The sequence below is a fragment of the Salvelinus sp. IW2-2015 genome, unplaced genomic scaffold (genome assembly GCF_002910315.2).
Source record: "Salvelinus sp. IW2-2015 unplaced genomic scaffold, ASM291031v2 Un_scaffold3089, whole genome shotgun sequence".
In the NCBI taxonomy this organism is placed as follows: domain Eukaryota; kingdom Metazoa; phylum Chordata; class Actinopteri; order Salmoniformes; family Salmonidae; genus Salvelinus; species Salvelinus sp. IW2-2015.
Window position 1 is genome coordinate 32,945 of NW_019944380.1, and position 18,290 is coordinate 51,234.

The following is an 18,290-nucleotide window of genomic DNA, read 5'->3' on the forward strand; positions in this document are numbered from 1 at the left end:
TGACAACAAAGCCAATAGGCTCTGACATAGTGCATTGGTCAAAAGTAGTGCAGTACAATGGGAACCTTTGCAGATGCCCCAGTAAGAGACCTTAACACTGAGGTTTAGGGTTCTATTTCAGATGCTGCAGTAAGAGATTCTTAACCTGAGGTGTAGGGTTCTATTTCAGATGCTCCAGTAAGAGACTCTTAACACTGAGGTTTAGGGTTCTATTTCAGATGCCCCAGTAGAGATCTTACACTGAGGTTTAGGGTTCTATTTCAGATGCCCCAGTACAGAGACTCTTAAACGCTGAGGTTTAGGGTTCTATTTCAGATGCTCCAGTAAGAGACTCTTAACACTGAGGTTTAGGGTTCTATTTCAGATGCTGCAGTAAGAGACTCTTAACACTGAGGTTTAGGGTTCTATTTCAGATGCTCCAGTAAGAGACTCTTAACACTGAGTTTAGGGTTCTATTTCAGATGCCCCAGTAAGAGACTCTTAACACTGAGGTTTAGGGTTCTATTTCAGATGCTGCCAGTAAGAGATTCTTAAACCTGAGGTTTTAGGGTTCTATTTCAGATGCTGCAGTAAGAGACTCTTAACACTGAGGTTTAGGGTTCTATTTCAGATGCTCCAGTAAGAGACTCTAACACTGAGGTTTAGGGTTCTATTTCAGATGCTCCAGTAAGATACTCTTAACACTGAGGTTAGGGTTCTATTTCAGATGCTGCAGTAAGAGACTCTTAACACTGAGGTTTAGGGTTCTATTTCAGATGCTCCAGTAAGAGACTCTTAACACTGAGGTTTAGGGTTCTATTTCAGATGCTCCAGTAAGAGACTTAACACTGAGGTGTAGGGTTCTATTTCAGATGCTCCAGTAAGAGACTCTTAACACTGAGGTTTAGGGTTCTATTTCAGATCTGCAGTAAGAGCTCTTAACACTGAGGTTTAGGGTTCTATTTCAGATGCTCCAGTAAGAGACTCTTAACACTGAGGTTTAGGGTTCTATTTCAGATGCTCCAGTAAGAGACTCTTAACAACTGAGTTTAGGGTTCTATTTCAGATGCTCCAGTAAGAGACTCTTAACACTGAGGTTTAGGGTTCTATTTCAGATCCCCAGTAAGAGACTCTTAACACTGTGTTTCTCTTACACGGACCCAAACCGGCTGCGCGCGTGCGCCATCGTGCATAAATGTATTTTGCCCCCCCACACCAAACGCGATCACGACAGCAGGTTAAAATATAAAAACAACTCTGAAACAATGACATTAATTTGGGGACAGGTCGAAAAGCATTAAACACGTATGGCAATTTAGCTAGTAGCTTGCACATGCTAGCTAATTTGTCCTATTTAGCTACATTTACATTACATTTAAGTCATTTAGCAGACGCTCTTATCCAGAGCGACTTACAAATTGGAAAGTTCATACATATGCAGCTAGCTTGCTGTTGCTCGCTAATTTGTCCTGGGATATAAACCTTGAGTTGTTATTTACCTGAAATGCACAAGGTTCTCTACTCCGACAATTAATCCACCCATAAAACGGTCAACCGAATCGTTTCTGAGTCATCTCTCTCCTTCAGGCTTTTTCTTCTCTGGACTTTATATTTGCGATTGTCAACTTTCATAAATTAGGTGCATTACCGTCACCGACCTCGTTCGGCTTTCAGTCACCCACATGGGTATAAACAATGAAGAGATGGCACGTGGGTACCTGCTTCTATAAATCAATGAGGAGATGGGAGAGGCAGGACTTGCAGCGCGATCTGCGTCACAAATAGAACTGATGCGACGCAGCGGGTGTAGTCAGCCTTTAGGTGGACGAGCGGTGTAGTCAGCTGTTAGTTGCGACCGAGCGGTGTAGTCAGCCTGTTAGTTGCGACGCGAGCGGTGTAGTCAGCCGTTTAGGTGCGACGTGAGCGTGTAGTCAGCCTGTTAGGTTGCGACGCGAGCGGTGTAGTCAGCTGTTAGGTTGCGACGCGAGCGTTGTGTAGTCAGCCTGTTAGGTTGCGACGCGAGCGTGTAGTCAGCCTGTTAGGTTAAGTACATGTTAAATAAAGGTGTTTTTGTGACTAGTGTGTTTTGTATGATATAGTGTATTTATCATGTAAATCCTGCCCAGAAACCACATTTCCCTTTGAGGAAATTTGATTGATTGGTTGATTGATTGACATAAAAAGAACTGTGATAACTCACATTGCACGTTGAGCACGACACTGTCTGTAACCTCTCGTTGTTGTAGGTTACGATGCAGGTGAGTTTCTGTTTGTGTGTCTCTCTGCTCGGCACGACCACATAGTTGCTCCTAACGGTCACCGTGCCGTTGGCATTCTGCGTCTCTTGGAACGTGGCTTGGCCCTTCAGCCTCGTGTCCCACTTGATCACACTCTGAGGCTTTCCATTCGCCGAGAGGCAGGTCGCCACGGTCATGTTCCGCTTCTGGGGCGGGCACGATGGTGGGCGTGGTCAAGGTCATTCGCGGTCTGAGGTCGAGCTGAAAGGAAAGAGGGAGAATAAACGTGAACAAAACAAACAAAGTGATTAACCCTCATTTTGACACCAAGAAGAAACTATTGAAAAGCAACAATCATAGCAAAATACAAACGTATTTCCTATCAAAACATCACACAGGGACTAGTCTTAAAACAAGGCTGGAGTTACAGGGACTAGTCTTAAGACAAGGCTGGAGGTACAGGGACTAGTCTTAAAACAAGGCTGGAGGTACAGGGACTAGTCTTAAGACAAGGCTGGAGGTACAGGGACTAGTCTTAAGACAAGGCTGAGTACAGGATAGTCTAAGACAAGGTGGAGGTACAGGGACTAGTCTTAAGACAAGGCTGGAGTTACAGGGACTAGTCTTAAGACAAGGCTGGAGGTACAGGGACTAGTCTTAAGACAAGGCTGGAGGTACAGGGACTAGTCTTAAGACAAGGCTGGAGATACAGGGACTAGTCTTAAAACAAGGCTGGAGGTACAGGGACTAGTCTTAAGACAAGGCTGGAGTTACAGGGACTAGTCTTAAGAACAGGCTGGAGGTACAGGGACTAGTCTTAAGACAAGGCTGAGGTACAGAGACTAGTCTTAAGACAAGGCTGGAGGTACAGGGACTAGTCTTAAGACAAGGCTGGAGGTACAGGGACTAGTCTTAAGAAAGCTGGAGAGTACAGGGACTAGTCTTAAGACAAGGCGGGAGGTACAGGGACTAGTCTTAAGACAAGGCTGGAGGTACAGGGACTAGTCTTAAACAAGGCTGGAGGTACAGGGACTATCTTAAGACAGCTGGAGATACAGGACTAGTCTTAAGACAAGGCTGGAGGTACAGGGACTAGTCTTAAGACAAGGCTGGAGGTACAGGGACTAGTCTTAAGACACGGCTGGAGTGTACAGGACTAGTCTTAACACAAGGCTGGAGGTACAGGGACTAGTCTTAAGACACGGCTGGAGTTACAGGGATAGTCTTAAGACAAGGCTGTAGTTACAGGGACTAGTCTTAAGACAAGGCTCTTTCTTGATTTAAATCAAATAAGCAAAGTGATTAAAGGGTGGAAAGGGTTTTTATCAAAAGTGAAGGAAAAATACAATGAAATAGTTTATACTGGTCCAATTAGTTTGTTTGAATGCCGATGCCCTTCATTACAAAAATAATAGCTTTCTGTGAATAAATTACTTTTTGGTTTGTGTGGATTTTTTTTCAATATAATTCCCATCTACGTTTAGAATTATTTCAACTTTACTTCAATGTTAAGCCTCAGATTAACATAGCCAACTGCAGAATGCTATGATATGAAGAGCTGCAGATGGCTTATGATATGAAGAGCTGCAGATGGTTATGATATGTAGAGCTGCAGATGGTTATGATATAAAGGCTGCAAATGGCTATGATATGAAGAGCTGCAGATGACTATGATATGTAGAGCTGCAGATTGGCTATGATATGAAGAGCTGCAGATGGCTATGATATGAAGAGCTGCAGATGGCTATGATATGAAGGCTGCAGATGGCTAAGATATGTAGAGCTGCAGATGGTTATGATATGAAGAGCTGCATATGCTATGATATGAAGAGCTGCAGATGACTATGATCTGAAGAGCTGCATATGGCTAAGATATGAAGAGCTGCATATGGCTAAGATATGAAGAGCTGCAGATGACTATGATATGAAGAGCTGCAGATGGCGTATGATATGAAGAGCTGCAAATGGCTATGATATGAAGAGCTGCAGATGGCTATGATATGCAAGAGCTGCAAAGGCTATGATATGAAGAGCTGCAGATGGCTATGATATGAAGAGCTGCAAATGGCTATGATATGAAGAGCTGCAGATGGCTATGATATATGAAGAGCTGCAGATGGCTATGATATGAAGAGCTGCAAATGGCTATGAATATGAAGAGCTGCAGATGGCTATGATATGAAGAGCTGCAAATGGCTATGATATGAAGAGCTGTCAGATGCTATGATATGTAGAGCTGCAGATGGCTATGATCTGAAGAGCTGCAAATGGCTATGATATGAAGAGCTGCAGATGGCTATGATTATGAAGAGCTGCAAATGGCTATGATATGAAAGAGCTGCAGATGGCTATGATATTGAAGAGCTGCCTAGATAAGAGCTGATTGATATGAAGAGCTGCCAATCATATAGTCTTAGAGAGGAAATACAGTAATCATATAGTCTTAGAGAGGAAATATAGCAGTAGGGCTGAAAGCAGATGATAGCTGTGGTGCCTCAACATGTAGAATCATCAGGACAGAAAATTAAGATATTCTGGTCAGGGAATTCAGGTCAGAGGCAATAGGACGGCCACCCACTGGTTTTAACTGTTCATCGTTCTATTCTGCTCTATCCTATTCTGTTCTGCTCTGTTCTGCTCTGTTCTATTCTCCTCTGTTCTGCTCTGTTCTGCTCTGTTCTGCTCTGTTCTGTTCTGCTCTATTCTGTTCTGTTCTATTCTGTTCTGCTCTGTTCTATTCTGCTCTATTCTGTTCTGTTCTGCTCTATTCTGTTCTGCTCTGTTATATTCTGCTCTGCTCTGTTCTATGCTGCTCTGTTCTGCTCCATTCTGTTCTATTCTGCTATATTCTGTTCTGCTCTGTTCTATTCTGCTCTGCTCTGTTCTATTCTGTTCTGCTCTGTTCTATTCTGTTCTGCTCTGTTCTATCCTGCTATGTTCTATTCTGCTCTGTTCTGTTCTATTCTGCTCTGTTCTGTTTTATTCTGCTCTGTTCTGCTCCATTCTGTTCTGCTATGTTCTATTCTGCTATATTCTGTTCTGCTATGTTCTATTCTGCTCTGCTCTGTTCTATTCTGTTCTGCTCTGTTCTATTCTGCTCTGTTCTGTACTATTCTGTTCTGTACTATTCTACTCTTTTCTGTACTATTCTGCTCTTTTCTGTTCTATTCTGCTCTGTTCTGTACTATTCTGTTCTATTCTGCTCTGTTCTGCTATATTCTGTTCTGCTATGTTCTATTCTGCTCTTTTCTGTTCTTTTCTGTTCTATTCTGTTCTATTCTGCTCTGTTCTGCTCCATTCTGTTATATTATGCTCCTGTTCTGCTCTATTCTGTTCTGCTCTATTCTGTTCTGCTCTGTAGGTGGTATAGTAACATTGATATATCAAATTAATTAATTTGTTTTAGGCCATATCACCCAGCCCTAGTTATAGGACATCCTGCTATTCACTGTTCTGCTCTGTTCTGTTCTGCAGGTAGTATAGTAACATGCTGTTCTAGTAACATCCTGTTATTCACTGAGGTCCTGTCATAAAATACATACTAAAATACATACTAAAACACATACTAACTCTGTGAATGTGGTGCTTCATAGATTATAATTCTGGTGTTGTGTTGAAAAACTGTCTTTTAGATGCTGGCTGGTATTTTTACCAAAGCTTCCTGTTCACACTCAAACTGAAAAATGATAAAATGAACAGTGGTAGGTGGTCCTGAGGCTGGAACAGCTGTGGCTACTGCTGACAATCCCTATGTGGTGATCTCTAGAGGGTAGTGTGGTGATCTCTAGAGGGTAGTGTGGTGATCTCTAGAGGGTAGTGTGGTGATCTCTAGAGGGTAGTGTGGTGATCCTCTAGAGGGTATGTTGTGATCCTTAGAGGTAGTGTGGTGATCTCTAGAGGGTAGTTGGTGATCTCTAGAGGTAGTGTGGCGATCTCTAAGAGTAGCTGTGGCGATCTCTAGTGTGTAGTGTGGTGATCTCTAGAGGTAGTTGGTGATCTCTAAGGTAGTGTGGTGATCTCTAGAGGGTAGTGTGGGCTTAAGTCTCTAGAGGGTAGTGTGGTGATCTCTAGAGGTAGTTGTTGTGATCTCTAGAGGGTAGTGTGTGATCTTAGAGGGTATGTGATGATCTCTAGATGGTATTGTGTATCTCTAGAGGGTAGTGTGGTACTCTAGAGTATTGTGATCTCTAGTGGTAGTGGCGATTCTAGTGGTAGTTGGGATCTCTAGAGGGTAGTGTGGCGATCTCTAGAGGGTAGTGTTGGTGATCTCTAGAGGGTAGTGTGGTGATCTCTAGAGGGTAGTGTGGTGATCTCTAGAGGTATGGGGTGATCTCTAGAGGTAGTGTGGTGATCTCTAGAGGGTAGTGTGGTGATCTCTAGAGGGTAGTGTGGTGATCTCTAGAGGGTAGTGTGGTGATCCTCTAGAGGTAGTGTGGTGATCCTTAGAGGGTAGTGTGGTGATCCTCTAGAGGTAGTGTGGTGATTCTAGAGGGTAGTGTGGTGATCTCTTAGGAGTGTGTTGATCCTTAGAGGGTAGTGTGGTGATCCTCTAGAGGGTAGTGTGGTGATCCTCTAGAGGGTAGTGTGGTGATCTCTAGAGGGTAGTGTGGTGATCCTCTAGAGGGTAGTGTGGTGATCTCTAGAGGGTAGTGTGGTGATCTCTAGAGGGTAGTGTGGTGATCTCTAGAGTAGTGTGATCTGAGAGGTAGTGTGGTGATCTCTAGAGGGTAGTGTGGCGATCTCTAGTGGGTAGTGTGGATCTCTAGTGGGTAGTGTGGATCTCTAGAGGGTAGTGTGGCGATCTCTAGAGGGTGTGTGGTGATCTCTTAGAGGGTAGTGTGGTGATCTCTAGAGGGTTAGTGTGGTGATCTCTAGAGGGTAGTGTGGTGATCTCTGAGGTAGTGTGGTGATCTCTAAGGGTAGTGTGGTGATCTCTAGAGGGTAGTGTGGTGATCCTTAGAGGGTAGTGTGGTGATCCTCTAGAGGTAGTGTGGTGATCCTCTAGAGGTAGTTGTGTGTCTTAAGGTAGGTGGTGTCTCTAAGGTAGTGTGGTGATCTCGAGGGGTGGTATCTAGAGGGTAGTGTGGTCCTCTAGAGGGTAGGTGTCCTCTAGAGGGTAGTGTGTGATCCTCTAGAGGTAGTGTGGTGATCTCTAGAGGGTAGGTGGTGATCTCTAGAGGGTAGTGTGGTGATCTCTAGAGGGGTAGTGTGGTGATCTCTAGAGGGTAGTGTGGTGATCTCTAAGGGTAGTGTGGTGATCTCTAGAGGGTAGTGTGGTGATCTCTAGAGGGTAGTGTGTATGATCCTCTAGAGGGTAGTGTGATGATCCTCTAGAGGGTAGTGTGGTGATCCTCTAGAGGGTAGTGTGGTGATCCTCTAGAGCAGGGTGTCAAACTCAAATACCAGTGGGCCAAAATGTAAAACCTGAACAAAGTCGCGGGCCAACATTGAACAAATTAACCTTTTAATATGGACCCAAACAAGTTTTGCTTTAACATTGAATATGGACAAGCATCGCTTATTACATACAATATATAATTTAATAGTGGAGACATGCAAAATCGAATTTCAAATGAAAAAACACATCAATGGCATTCATTTATTAAATAAATAAAATTTAAATAAAAATCGTATACCTCTTTTCTATTTGCAGCCTTCTGATTTAAATACCAAAATAAACTTTTTCCAGATGCGTCGCAGCTCTCATCCACAGCGAGGAGAGACGCAACGAAATCTTTTCCCTTTCCATCAGCTGTCATACAGATTGGTGGCAAGATCACATGTGCGATCAGCTACTGTGTTCCTGCTCAGGCTCACGTTTGAAAATGCTTGCTTTTTCTCTGGGCATACGAGGTCACAAACTTTCATCATGCACTTTTTCACGAACTCTCCCTCATTAAAGGGCCGGGCTGATTTTGCGATCCTCTGCTGCCACTATATAACTAGCCTTTACAGCAGCCTCACTTTGTGATGTGGTTTTTTGAACATATTCTGTTGTGAAACCAAACTTCTTTTTCATCTCCTCTACTTTCTGGCTCCTTTGAGTCATGTCCATGTCCTTGTATTTGTCATGGTGTTTCGTTTCATAGTGTCGTCTAATGTTGTACTCCTTACTTACAGCCACGTTGACTCCACAAACAAGACAAACAGGTTTGTCTTTTACATATGTAAACAGATATTCTGCCTCCCACTTGTCCAGAAAGCTCCTGTTTTCTGCCTTTCTTTTCGCCATTTTTGGGAAGGGATAGCGCGCTGACAGTTGTAGCGTCTATGTTGCTATGACTACTGTCACAGAGGAGAGGGCGTTTCTGGGTCCTGTCCTGATTGGCACCGCGAAAACAACAGCAGAGCATTATGGGATTCGTAGTATTAGCGGTGAATGCGCTGTATAATACCGGCGGGCCAGCTCTAGTAGTAATTTGGTATTGTCTCCGGGCCAAATATAATTACCCCACGGGCCAAATTTGGCCCGCGGGCCAGAGTTTGACACCCATGCTCTAGAGGGTAGTGTGGGGTGATCTCTAAGTGGTAGTGTGGTGATCTCTAGAGGGTAGTGTGGTGATCTCTAGAGGGTAGTGTGGTGATCTCTAGAGGGTAGTGTGGTGATCTCTAGAGAAAAGAAATAAAATGTATATATGTGGGTTAGTACAATATGGTTCAGGTCGACCCTATCGTGTGAATCAGACAATACTGTACTATTCTGACACCATCTCTCTGTCCCTTAGTGTTGGAAACACAGTCGGTATGAGGCTGAGTGATTGAATACTATTCTATTGTCTTTGTCCGTTCCAGCAACATGGTGAATAGGTAACCAGGCTCGACTCAGCAGTGTGGAATGAGAAACATACTGTACTCTTCTGACACCATCTCTCTCTCTCTCTCTGACAGATGAACCGGAGGTGAAGATCGAGGGCTTCGATGGTAACTGGTACCTGGACCGTCAGGATGTCAGCCTCACCTGTAAAGCTGACGCTAACCCTCCTGTCACCGTCTACCAGTGGAAAGTGTAAGTCTTCTTTCGACCTTCTGTTCACGGGTTCAGGTTGTCTGTTTGAAATGGGTAGGGGGTACAAAGAAGGCTTGAAGTGTAGGTAACATACATTCTAAAAAAAACTTGTTCAAGACTTAAAGACTTAATGCACATTATTGTATGAAATCTATTTGTTTCATAAACAGTACCAGTCAAGAGTTTGGACACACCTACTCATTCAAGTTTTTTTCAATTTTTTTTTTTACTATTGTAGAATAATAGTGACGACATCAAAATTATGAAATAACACATATGGAATCATGTAGTAACCAATTTGTGGAATATCTTTGATTGGCGTTTGAGCCAATCAGTTGTGTTGTGACAAGGTTGAGGTGGTATACAGAAGATAGCCCTATTTGGTAAAATACCAAGTCCATTTTATGGCAAGATCAGCTCAAATAAGCAAAGAGAAACAACAGTCCATCATTACTTTAAGACATGAAGGTCAGTCAATCTGGAAAATTTCAAGAACTTTGAAAGTTTCTTCAAGTGCAGTCACAAAAACCATCAAGCCCTATGATGAAATTGACTCTCATGAGGACCGCCACAGGAAAGGAAGACCTAGAGTTACCTCTGCTGCAGAGGATACGTTCATTAGTGTTACCAGACTCAGAAATCGGCAATTAACTGCACCTCAAATTGCAGCCCAAATATATGCTTTACAGAGTTCAAGTAACAGACACGTCTCGACATCAACTGTTCAGAGGAGACTGCTTGAATCAGGCCTTCATGGTCAAATTGCTGCAAAGAAACCAATACTAAAGGACACCAATAAGAAGAAGAGACTTGTTTGGGCCAAGAAACACGAACAATGGACATTAGACCGGTGGAAATCTGTTCTTTGGTCTGATGAGTCCAAATTTGAGATATTTGGTTCCAACTGCTATATCTTTGTGAGACTCGGAGTAGGTGAATGGATGATCTCCACATGTGTGGTTCCCACCGTGAAGCATGGAGGAGGAGGTGTGATGGTGTGGGGGTGCTTTGTTGGTGACACTGTCTGTGTCACCAACAAAGCACCCCCACACCACACTTAACCAGCATGGCTACCACAGCATTCTGCAGCGATACACCATCCCATCTGGTTTGGGCTTAGTGGGACTATCATTTGTTTTTCAACAGGACAATGACCCAACACACCTCCAGGCTGTGTAAGAGCTATTTGACCAAGGAGAGGGATGGAGTGCTTTATTAGATGACCTGGCCTCCACAATCTCCTGACCTCAACCCAATTGAGATGGTTTGGGATGAGTTGAACTGCAGTGAAGGAAAAGCAGCCAACAAGTGCTCAGCATATGTGGGATCTCCTTCAAGACTGTTGGAAAAGGATACCAGGTTAAGCTGGTTGAGAGAATGCCAAGAGTGTGCAAAGCTGTCATCAAGGCAAAGGGTGGCTACTTTGAAGAATCTAAAATATGTTTTGATTTGTTTAACACTTTTTTGTTTAATGCATAATTACATGTGTTATTTCATAGTTATGATGTCTTCATTATTATTCTACAATGTAGAAAATAGTAAAAGAGAAAGAGAAACCCTGGAAGGTGCTCTAAAGCGTTTGACTGGTCCTGTATAGAAACGGGCCCACGGTTTGGAACTCATGATAATTGAACAAGTGGTCTGAAATGAATGGATTTATTAATTCTGTGTTTTAAAAGCATAAGACTCAAAAACCCTGTTCAAGACTTAAACACTTAATGCACTTTACCGCTGCAATGAAACTGACGCAACTTAATTGTGTTATATGAGAGGTCTGGTGAACCTCATTTATTTTAAAAACATAAAGCAATAAGATGTATTTTCCCCCTCTTGCACTCTTTCGATCAGTGTTTCATTCATTCATCTCAGTTTGTTTACACATCAATATAATGATGATTTGGCTTGGAGATGGAGGCACAATGAGACTGTAAAAAACAACACACACATTATTATCTACAGCAAGCATGGGCAACACGGTGACAGTTAGATTACACACGGTGAGAGTCTCTTATCTACAGTATCTAGTCTATTTTATCTATAGTCTCTAGTCTATTTTATCTACAATATCTAATTTATTTACAATATATAGTCTTTTATCTACTGTATATAGTCTATTTTATCGACAGTATCTAGTCTCTTATCTACAGTTTCTAGTCTATTTTATCTACAGTATCTAGTCTATTTTATCTACAGTATCTAGTCTATTTTATCTACAGTATCTAGTCTATTTTATCTACAGTATCTAGTCTCTTATCTACAGTATCTAATCTATTATCTGCAGTATCTAGTCTATTTTATCTACAGTATCTAGTCTCTTATCTACAGTATCTAGTCTATTTTATCTACAGTCTACAGTATCTGACTTTCGACAGTGGTTTCCAGAGATGGCCGCCTCGCTTCGCGTTCCTAAGAAACTATGCAGTATTTAGTTTTTTTACTTGTTATTTCTTACATCGGTACCCCAGGTAATCTTAGGTTTCATTACATACAGTCGGGAGGAACTATTGGATATAAGAGCAACGTCAACTCACCAACATTACGACCAGGAATACGACTTTTCCGAAGCGGATCCTCTGTTTTGCCCACCACCCAGGACAATGGATCGGATCCCAGCCGGCAAACCAAAACAACGACGCTGTAAAAGAGGCAGACAAAGCGGTCTTCTGGTCAGACGCCTCTTCAACCTCAGGAGGCTGAAGAAATTCGGCTTGTCACCGAAAGCACTCACAAACTTTTACAGAGGCACAATCGAGAGCATCCTGTCGGGCTGTATCACCGCCTGGTACGGCAACTGCTCCGCCCACAACCGTAAGGCTCTCCAGAGGGTAGTGAGGTCTGCACAACGCATCACCGTGGGCAAACTACCTGTCCTCCAGGACACCTACACCATAGCAGGATTTCTTATAAGCGTCCGGATTAGTCTCCCGCTCCTTGAAAGCGGCAGCTCTAGCCTTTAGCTCGATGCAGATGTTGCCTTTAATCCATGGCTTCTGGTTGGGGTATGTACGTACCAGTCACTGTGGGGACGACTTCATCGATGCACTTATTGATGAAGCCGATGACTGAGGTGGTGAATTCCTCAATGCCATTGGATGAATCCCGGAACATATTCCACTCTAGCAAAACAGTCTTGTAGCATCTGTGTCATCTGACCACTTCCATATTGAGCGAGTCACTGGTACTTCCTGCTTTAGTTTTTCCTTGTAAGCAGATATCAGGAGGATAGAATTATGGTCAGATTTGCCAAATGGAGGGTGAGGGAGAGCTTTGTATGCATCTGTGTGTGTGGAGTAAAGGTGGTTTGTACATAATGTGTCTGCCACCATCTCTTATGACCGAAAATAGCTTCTGGATATCAGAACATCAATTAATCACCTCAACTGGACAAAGATTTTTTCTTAACGAGTTGGACTCAAAGCATTTACTTTGCTTTGTATACATATCTGTTTGTGGAGTAAAGGTGTCCTAGGATTTCTTTTCACCCTGGTTGCACTTGTGACATGCTGGTCAAAATTTGGTAAAACTGATTTAAGTTTGCCTGCATTAAAGTCCCCGGCCACAAGGAGCGCCGCTTCTGGGTGAGCTTTTTCTTCTTTGCTTATGACCTTATAGAGTTGGTTGAGTTGCGGTCTTAGTGCCAGTATCAGCTTGTGGTGGTAAATAGACGGCTACGAATAATACAGATGAGACCTCTCTTGGTAGATAGTGTGGTCTACAGCTTATCATGATGCACTCTACCTCAGGCGAGCAATACCTCATGACTTCTTTAATATTAGACACACCAGTTGTTATTGACGAGGAGACACACCCCCACCCCTCGTCTTACTAGACGTAGTCTCTGTTCTGCTGGTGGAAAATCCAGCCCTATATTGTCCGTATCTTCGTTCAGCCACTTCTCGGTGAAACATAAGATATTACAGTTTTTAATGTCCCGTTGGTTGGATAATCTTAATTGTAGGTCATCAATTTATTTTCCCAATGATTGCATGTTAGCCAAAAAAATGGAAGGCAGTGGGAGTTTACTCGCTCGCCTCTGGATTCTCAGAAGGCAGCCTGATCTGCGGGCCCTTTTCCGGTGTCTTTTCTTCACGCAAAATGCGGGGATCTGGGCCTGTTCCACTGAAAGCAGGATATCCTTCTCGTCGGACTCGTTAAAGGAAAAAGTTTCTTCCAGTCCGCGGTGAGTAGTCGCTTTTCTGATGTCCAGAAGTTATTTTCGGCCACAAGAGACGGTAGCAGCAACATTATGTACAAAATAAGTTCAAAAATAAGTTCAAAATGGCACAATTGGTTGGGAGATTGAAAAAACGTCAGCCATGTTCCTTGGTGCCATTTTTAGAGCGGATCGTAAAAGCTTTTTCATCTTTAGCAGGGAGCGAGAGAGAGAGGAGTTTTAGCTTCAGTTGAAGTGGTGGAGCCATAGATTAGGACGACATACCTAAGAGTTGACCTCAGTACGTTGCCTTTCAAATGATCAGTGCTGCAGAATATATACACAGACAGCAGTATGTTGAGATGAGAAAGGAGAAATGTTCATGTTTTTTTTCCAGGCCCTAAGTGCTCCTCTCAGTAAACAATGCTAGGTTTGATCCACACTAACAAATCATGCATAGGGTGGCTATGTGAGCATAAACCAAAAATCTAACCACAGTCCAAATATCAAGCCATGTGACATCATAGAAACGCAATTCAATGTGCCAACGTCCTCGTCCTGCTGTCCTCTCTGGCTCTCCAGAGTACAACACTTCTGACAACAGAACCAGAACCATCTATATCTGGGTGAAAAGCAGAGAATTATAGAGTGAAATTGAGAGATAAACGTAGTAATTGTTCACTGAAGGCTGGGTAAGGGACAGTGTCAACGTATTAATAGACCATTGTGTTCAAACTCACTGTAGCCCTGCCACGACTGGCTATTAATGAGAGAGGGATGGAGGAAGAGAGAGGGAGGGTGGGGGAGAGATATATAGAAAGAGAGGTTTCTTTACAGGGGAAGAGGAGACTGGAGAGGGTAGAAGAGAGAGAGAGAGATGGTGAAGACAGAGGAAAGAGAGAGAGAGATGGTGAAGACAGAGGAAAGAGAGAGAGAGATGGTGAAGACAGAGGAAAGAGAGAGAGAGATGGTGAAGACAGAGGAAAGAGAGAGAGAGATGTGAGACAGAGAAAGAGAGAGAGTGTGAAGACAGAGGAAAGAGAGAGAGAGATGGTGAAGACAGAGGAAAGAGAGAGAGAGATGGTGAAGACAGAGGGAAAGAGAGAGAGAGATGGTGAAGACAGGAAAGAGAGAGAGAGATGGATCTCCCGGGTGGCGCAGTGGTCTTAAAGCACTGCTATCGCAGTGCTAGCTGTGGGCACCAGAGGTCCTCTGGGTTCAGGCTCTGTCGGCAGCCGGCCGCAATCCGGGAGATCCGTGGGGCGATGCACAATTGGCATAGCGTCGTCCCGGGTTTAGGGAGGGTTTGGCCGGTAGGGGGGTTTGGCCGGTAGGGAGGGTTTGGCCGGAGGGATATCCCTTGTCTCAGTATGTAAAAAAAAAAAAAACTGTAATAAAATGGTATTGCACTCTCTGTAAGTCGCATCTGGATAAGAGGCGTCTGCTAAATGACTTAAAATGTAAAAATGTAAAATATCTAGGGTAGGGGAGGATGAGGAGAAGGGATGATGAGTGTATGATGGAACGAAAAGGGATGGGGTGAGGAGGAGGAGGAGGAGAGAGAGATTTATGTGTACAGACGAAGGGCAGGCTGCGGTGACAGATAGCAAGGACTATTGCCTGTGTGTGGAACAAGACTCCCAAACGGGTGGTGAAGTTTCCCCTGGTTGTTAGTGAGAGCTTCCACACAGCGGCACGCAATACACACACAAGCCAGACCAGGATATAGGCCATGCTCATAGCTATAGAACACACACACACAGCCAGTATCAGGATATAGGCATGCCATATAGCTATAGAAACACACACACAGCCAGGTCCAAACGTTTCAGGTAGGCCTTCCACAAGCTTCCCACAATAATTTGGGTGAATTTGGGCCCATTCCTCCTGACAGAGCTGGTGTAACTGAGTCAGGTTTAGGCCTCCTTGCTCGCGACACGCTTTTTCAGTTCTGCCCACAATGTTCTATTAGGATTGGAGATCTGGGCTTTGTGATGGCCACTCCAATACCTTGAACTTTGTTGTCCTTCCACATTTGGCCAACTTTGGAAGTATGCTTGGGGTCATTGTCCATTTGGAAGACCCATTTGCGACCAAGCTTTAACTTCCTGACTGATGTCTTGAGATGTCGCTTCAATATATCCACATAATTTTCCTTCCACATGATGCCATCTCTTTTGTGAAGTGCACCAGTCCCTCCTGCAGCAAAGCACCCCCACAACATGATGCTGCCACCGCCGTGCTTCACGGTTGGGATAGTGTTCTTCGGCTTGCAAGCCTCACACTTTTTCCTCCAAACATAGCAATGGTCATTTTGGCCTAACAGTTCTATTTAAACTCAGTGCCTCTTTGCCTCTAGGGTGTTAATGAGATGTGACCACTAGGGTGTTAAAGAGGTTTGATAAGAGATGTGACCCACTAGGGTGTTAAAGAGATGTGACCCACTAGGGTGTTAAAGAGATGTGACCCACTAGGGTGTTAAAGAGATGTGACCACTAGGGTGTTAAAGAGATGTGACCCACTAGGGTGTTAAAGAGGTTTGATAAGAGGTGTGACCACTAGGGTGTTAATGAGATGTGACCACTAGGGTGTTAGAGGTTTGATAAGAGGTGTGCCCACTAGGGTGTTAATAAAGAGATGTGACCCACTAGGGTGTTAAATGTTTGATACGAGGTGTGACCACTAGGGTGTTAAAGAGATGTGACCACTAGGGTGTGATAAGAGGTGTGACCACTAGGGTGTTAAAGAGATGTGACCACTAGGGTGTGATAAGAGGTGTGGCCAGTAGGGTGTAAAAGAGGTGTGATAGGAGGTGTGGCCACTAGGGTGTAAAATAGGTGTGATAGGAGGTGTGATAGGTGATGTGACCACTAGGGTGTGATAAGAGTGGGGCCACTAGGGTGTAAAAGAGGTGTGATAGGAGGTGTGGCCACTAGGGTGTAAAATAGGTGTGATAGGAGGTGTGATAGGTGGTGTGGCCACTAGGGTGTAAAAGAGGTGTGATAGGAATTGTGGTCACTAGGGTGATAAGAGGTGTGGCCAGTAGGGTATTAAAGAGGTGTGACCACTAGGGTATTAAAGAGGTGTGACCACTAGGGTATTAAAGAGGTGTGACCACTAGGATCTTTAACACCCTATCTTGCTCCTCTCTTCTACAGGGTGATAAGAGGTGTGACCACTAGGGTATTAAAGAGGTGTGACCACTAGGGTATTAAAGAGGTGTGACCACTAGGGTATTAAAGAGGTGTGACCACTAGGGTATTAAAGAGGTGTGAACACTAGGATCTTTAACACCCTATCTTGCTCCTCTCTTCTACAGGGTAAATGGATCTCTTCCCAGCACCGTGGAAATTCGTAACAACTCTCTGATCTTCAAGGGGGCGGTGACCTACGAGCTAGCTGGAACATACGTGTGTGATGCCACCAATGGGATCGGGACTCGTACTGGTCTGGTCCAGGTTAATGTTACTGGTAGGTGACCCACTGGTACAAGCTTCTTCTCTGCTCTGGGATTCTGTTTTTTCTGCTCTGGGCTTCTGGTTTCTCTGCTCTGGGCTTCTGGTTTCTCTGCTCTGGGCTTCTGGTTTCTCTGCTCTGGGCTTCTGGTTTCTCTCTGCTCTGGGCTTCTGGTTTCTCTGCTCTGGGCTGACCCATTTATCAAGATCGAACTCCCTCCCCACAGTGTATTGATGTCATCCACAGTTTTTTTTTTTTTACATGATTACAAAATTGTCTGAGAAGAACAACATTGTCAGGGCAATTTAAGCATAACCAATATGATAATGCATTGGGCCTGTAGTCTACTGCATAAACCCAGTGATAATGCATTGGGCCTGTAGTCTACTGCATAAACCCCAGTGATAAATGCATTGGGCCTGTAGTCTACTGCATAAACCCCAGTGATAATGCATTGGGCCTATAGTCTACTGCATAACCAATATGATAATGCATTGGCCTGTAGTCTACTGCATAACCAATATGATTATGCATTGGGCCTGTAGTCTACTGCATAACCAATATGATAATGCATTGGGCCTGTAGTCTACTGCATAACCAATATGATAATGCATTGGGCCTGTAGTCTACTGCATAACCAATATGAAATGCATTGGGCCTATAGACTACTGCACAAACCTCAAGTGATAATGCATTGGGCCTGTAGTCTACTGCATAAACCCCAGTGATAATGCATTGTGGCCTGTAGTCTACTGCATAACCATAAAACCAATCATGATAATTGGCATTGGGCCGTAGTCTACTGCATAACCAATATGATAATGCATTGGCTGTAGTCTACTGCCATAACCAAAAATATTGATAATGCATTGGGCCTATAGTCTACTGCACAAACCTCAGTGATAATGATTGGCCTGTAGTCTACTGCACAACATAGTTCAGTCTGTGCATGTAAGGGCCAGTAGAACAGAGGTTTTCTCTCTCTCCTCTCTCTCTGTCTCTCCTTGTCTCTCTGTCTGTCTCTGTTCTTCTCTGTCTCTCTCTGCTCTTGTCTCTCTGTCTGTCTCTCTGTCTGTCTCGTCTCTCTGTCTCTCTCATCTCTCTCTCGCTCTCTCTCTCTCTCTCTCTCTCTCTCTCTCTCTCTCTCTCTTCTCTCTCTCTCTCTCTCTCTCCTCCGCTCTCTCTTCCTCTCCTCTTCTCTCCCCACTCACTCTCTCTCTCTCTGTCTCTGTCTCCCCCGGTGTCTTCTGTCTCTTCTCTCATTCTCTCCCTCTCTCTCCCCTCTCTCTCTCTCCTCTCTCTCTCTCTCTCTCTCTCTCTCTCTCTCTCTCTCTGTGTTTCTCTGTGTCTCTCTCTTCTCTCTCTCTCTCTCTCTCTCTCTCTCCCTCTCTCTCTCTCTCTCTCTCTCTCTCTCTCTAGCTCTCTTCCTCTAGTCCTCAATTCCAATTTCACATTTAAC

General features: G+C 44.0%; 1 protein-coding gene across 1 annotated transcript in view; it reads left to right on the forward strand.

Moving 5' to 3' along the window:
* Window positions 1–18,290, forward strand: part of LOC112075322 (nectin-1-like) — a gene marked incomplete at its 5' end in the record, with an annotated part of 58,934 nt that overhangs the window by 7,503 nt on the left and 33,141 nt on the right. The window contains 3 exon segments of the mRNA XM_070440867.1: window positions 2,226–2,237; window positions 9,105–9,222; window positions 16,695–16,846. Of these exon segments, the coding sequence (XP_070296968.1) occupies window positions 2,226–2,237; window positions 9,105–9,222; window positions 16,695–16,846 (282 nt within the window).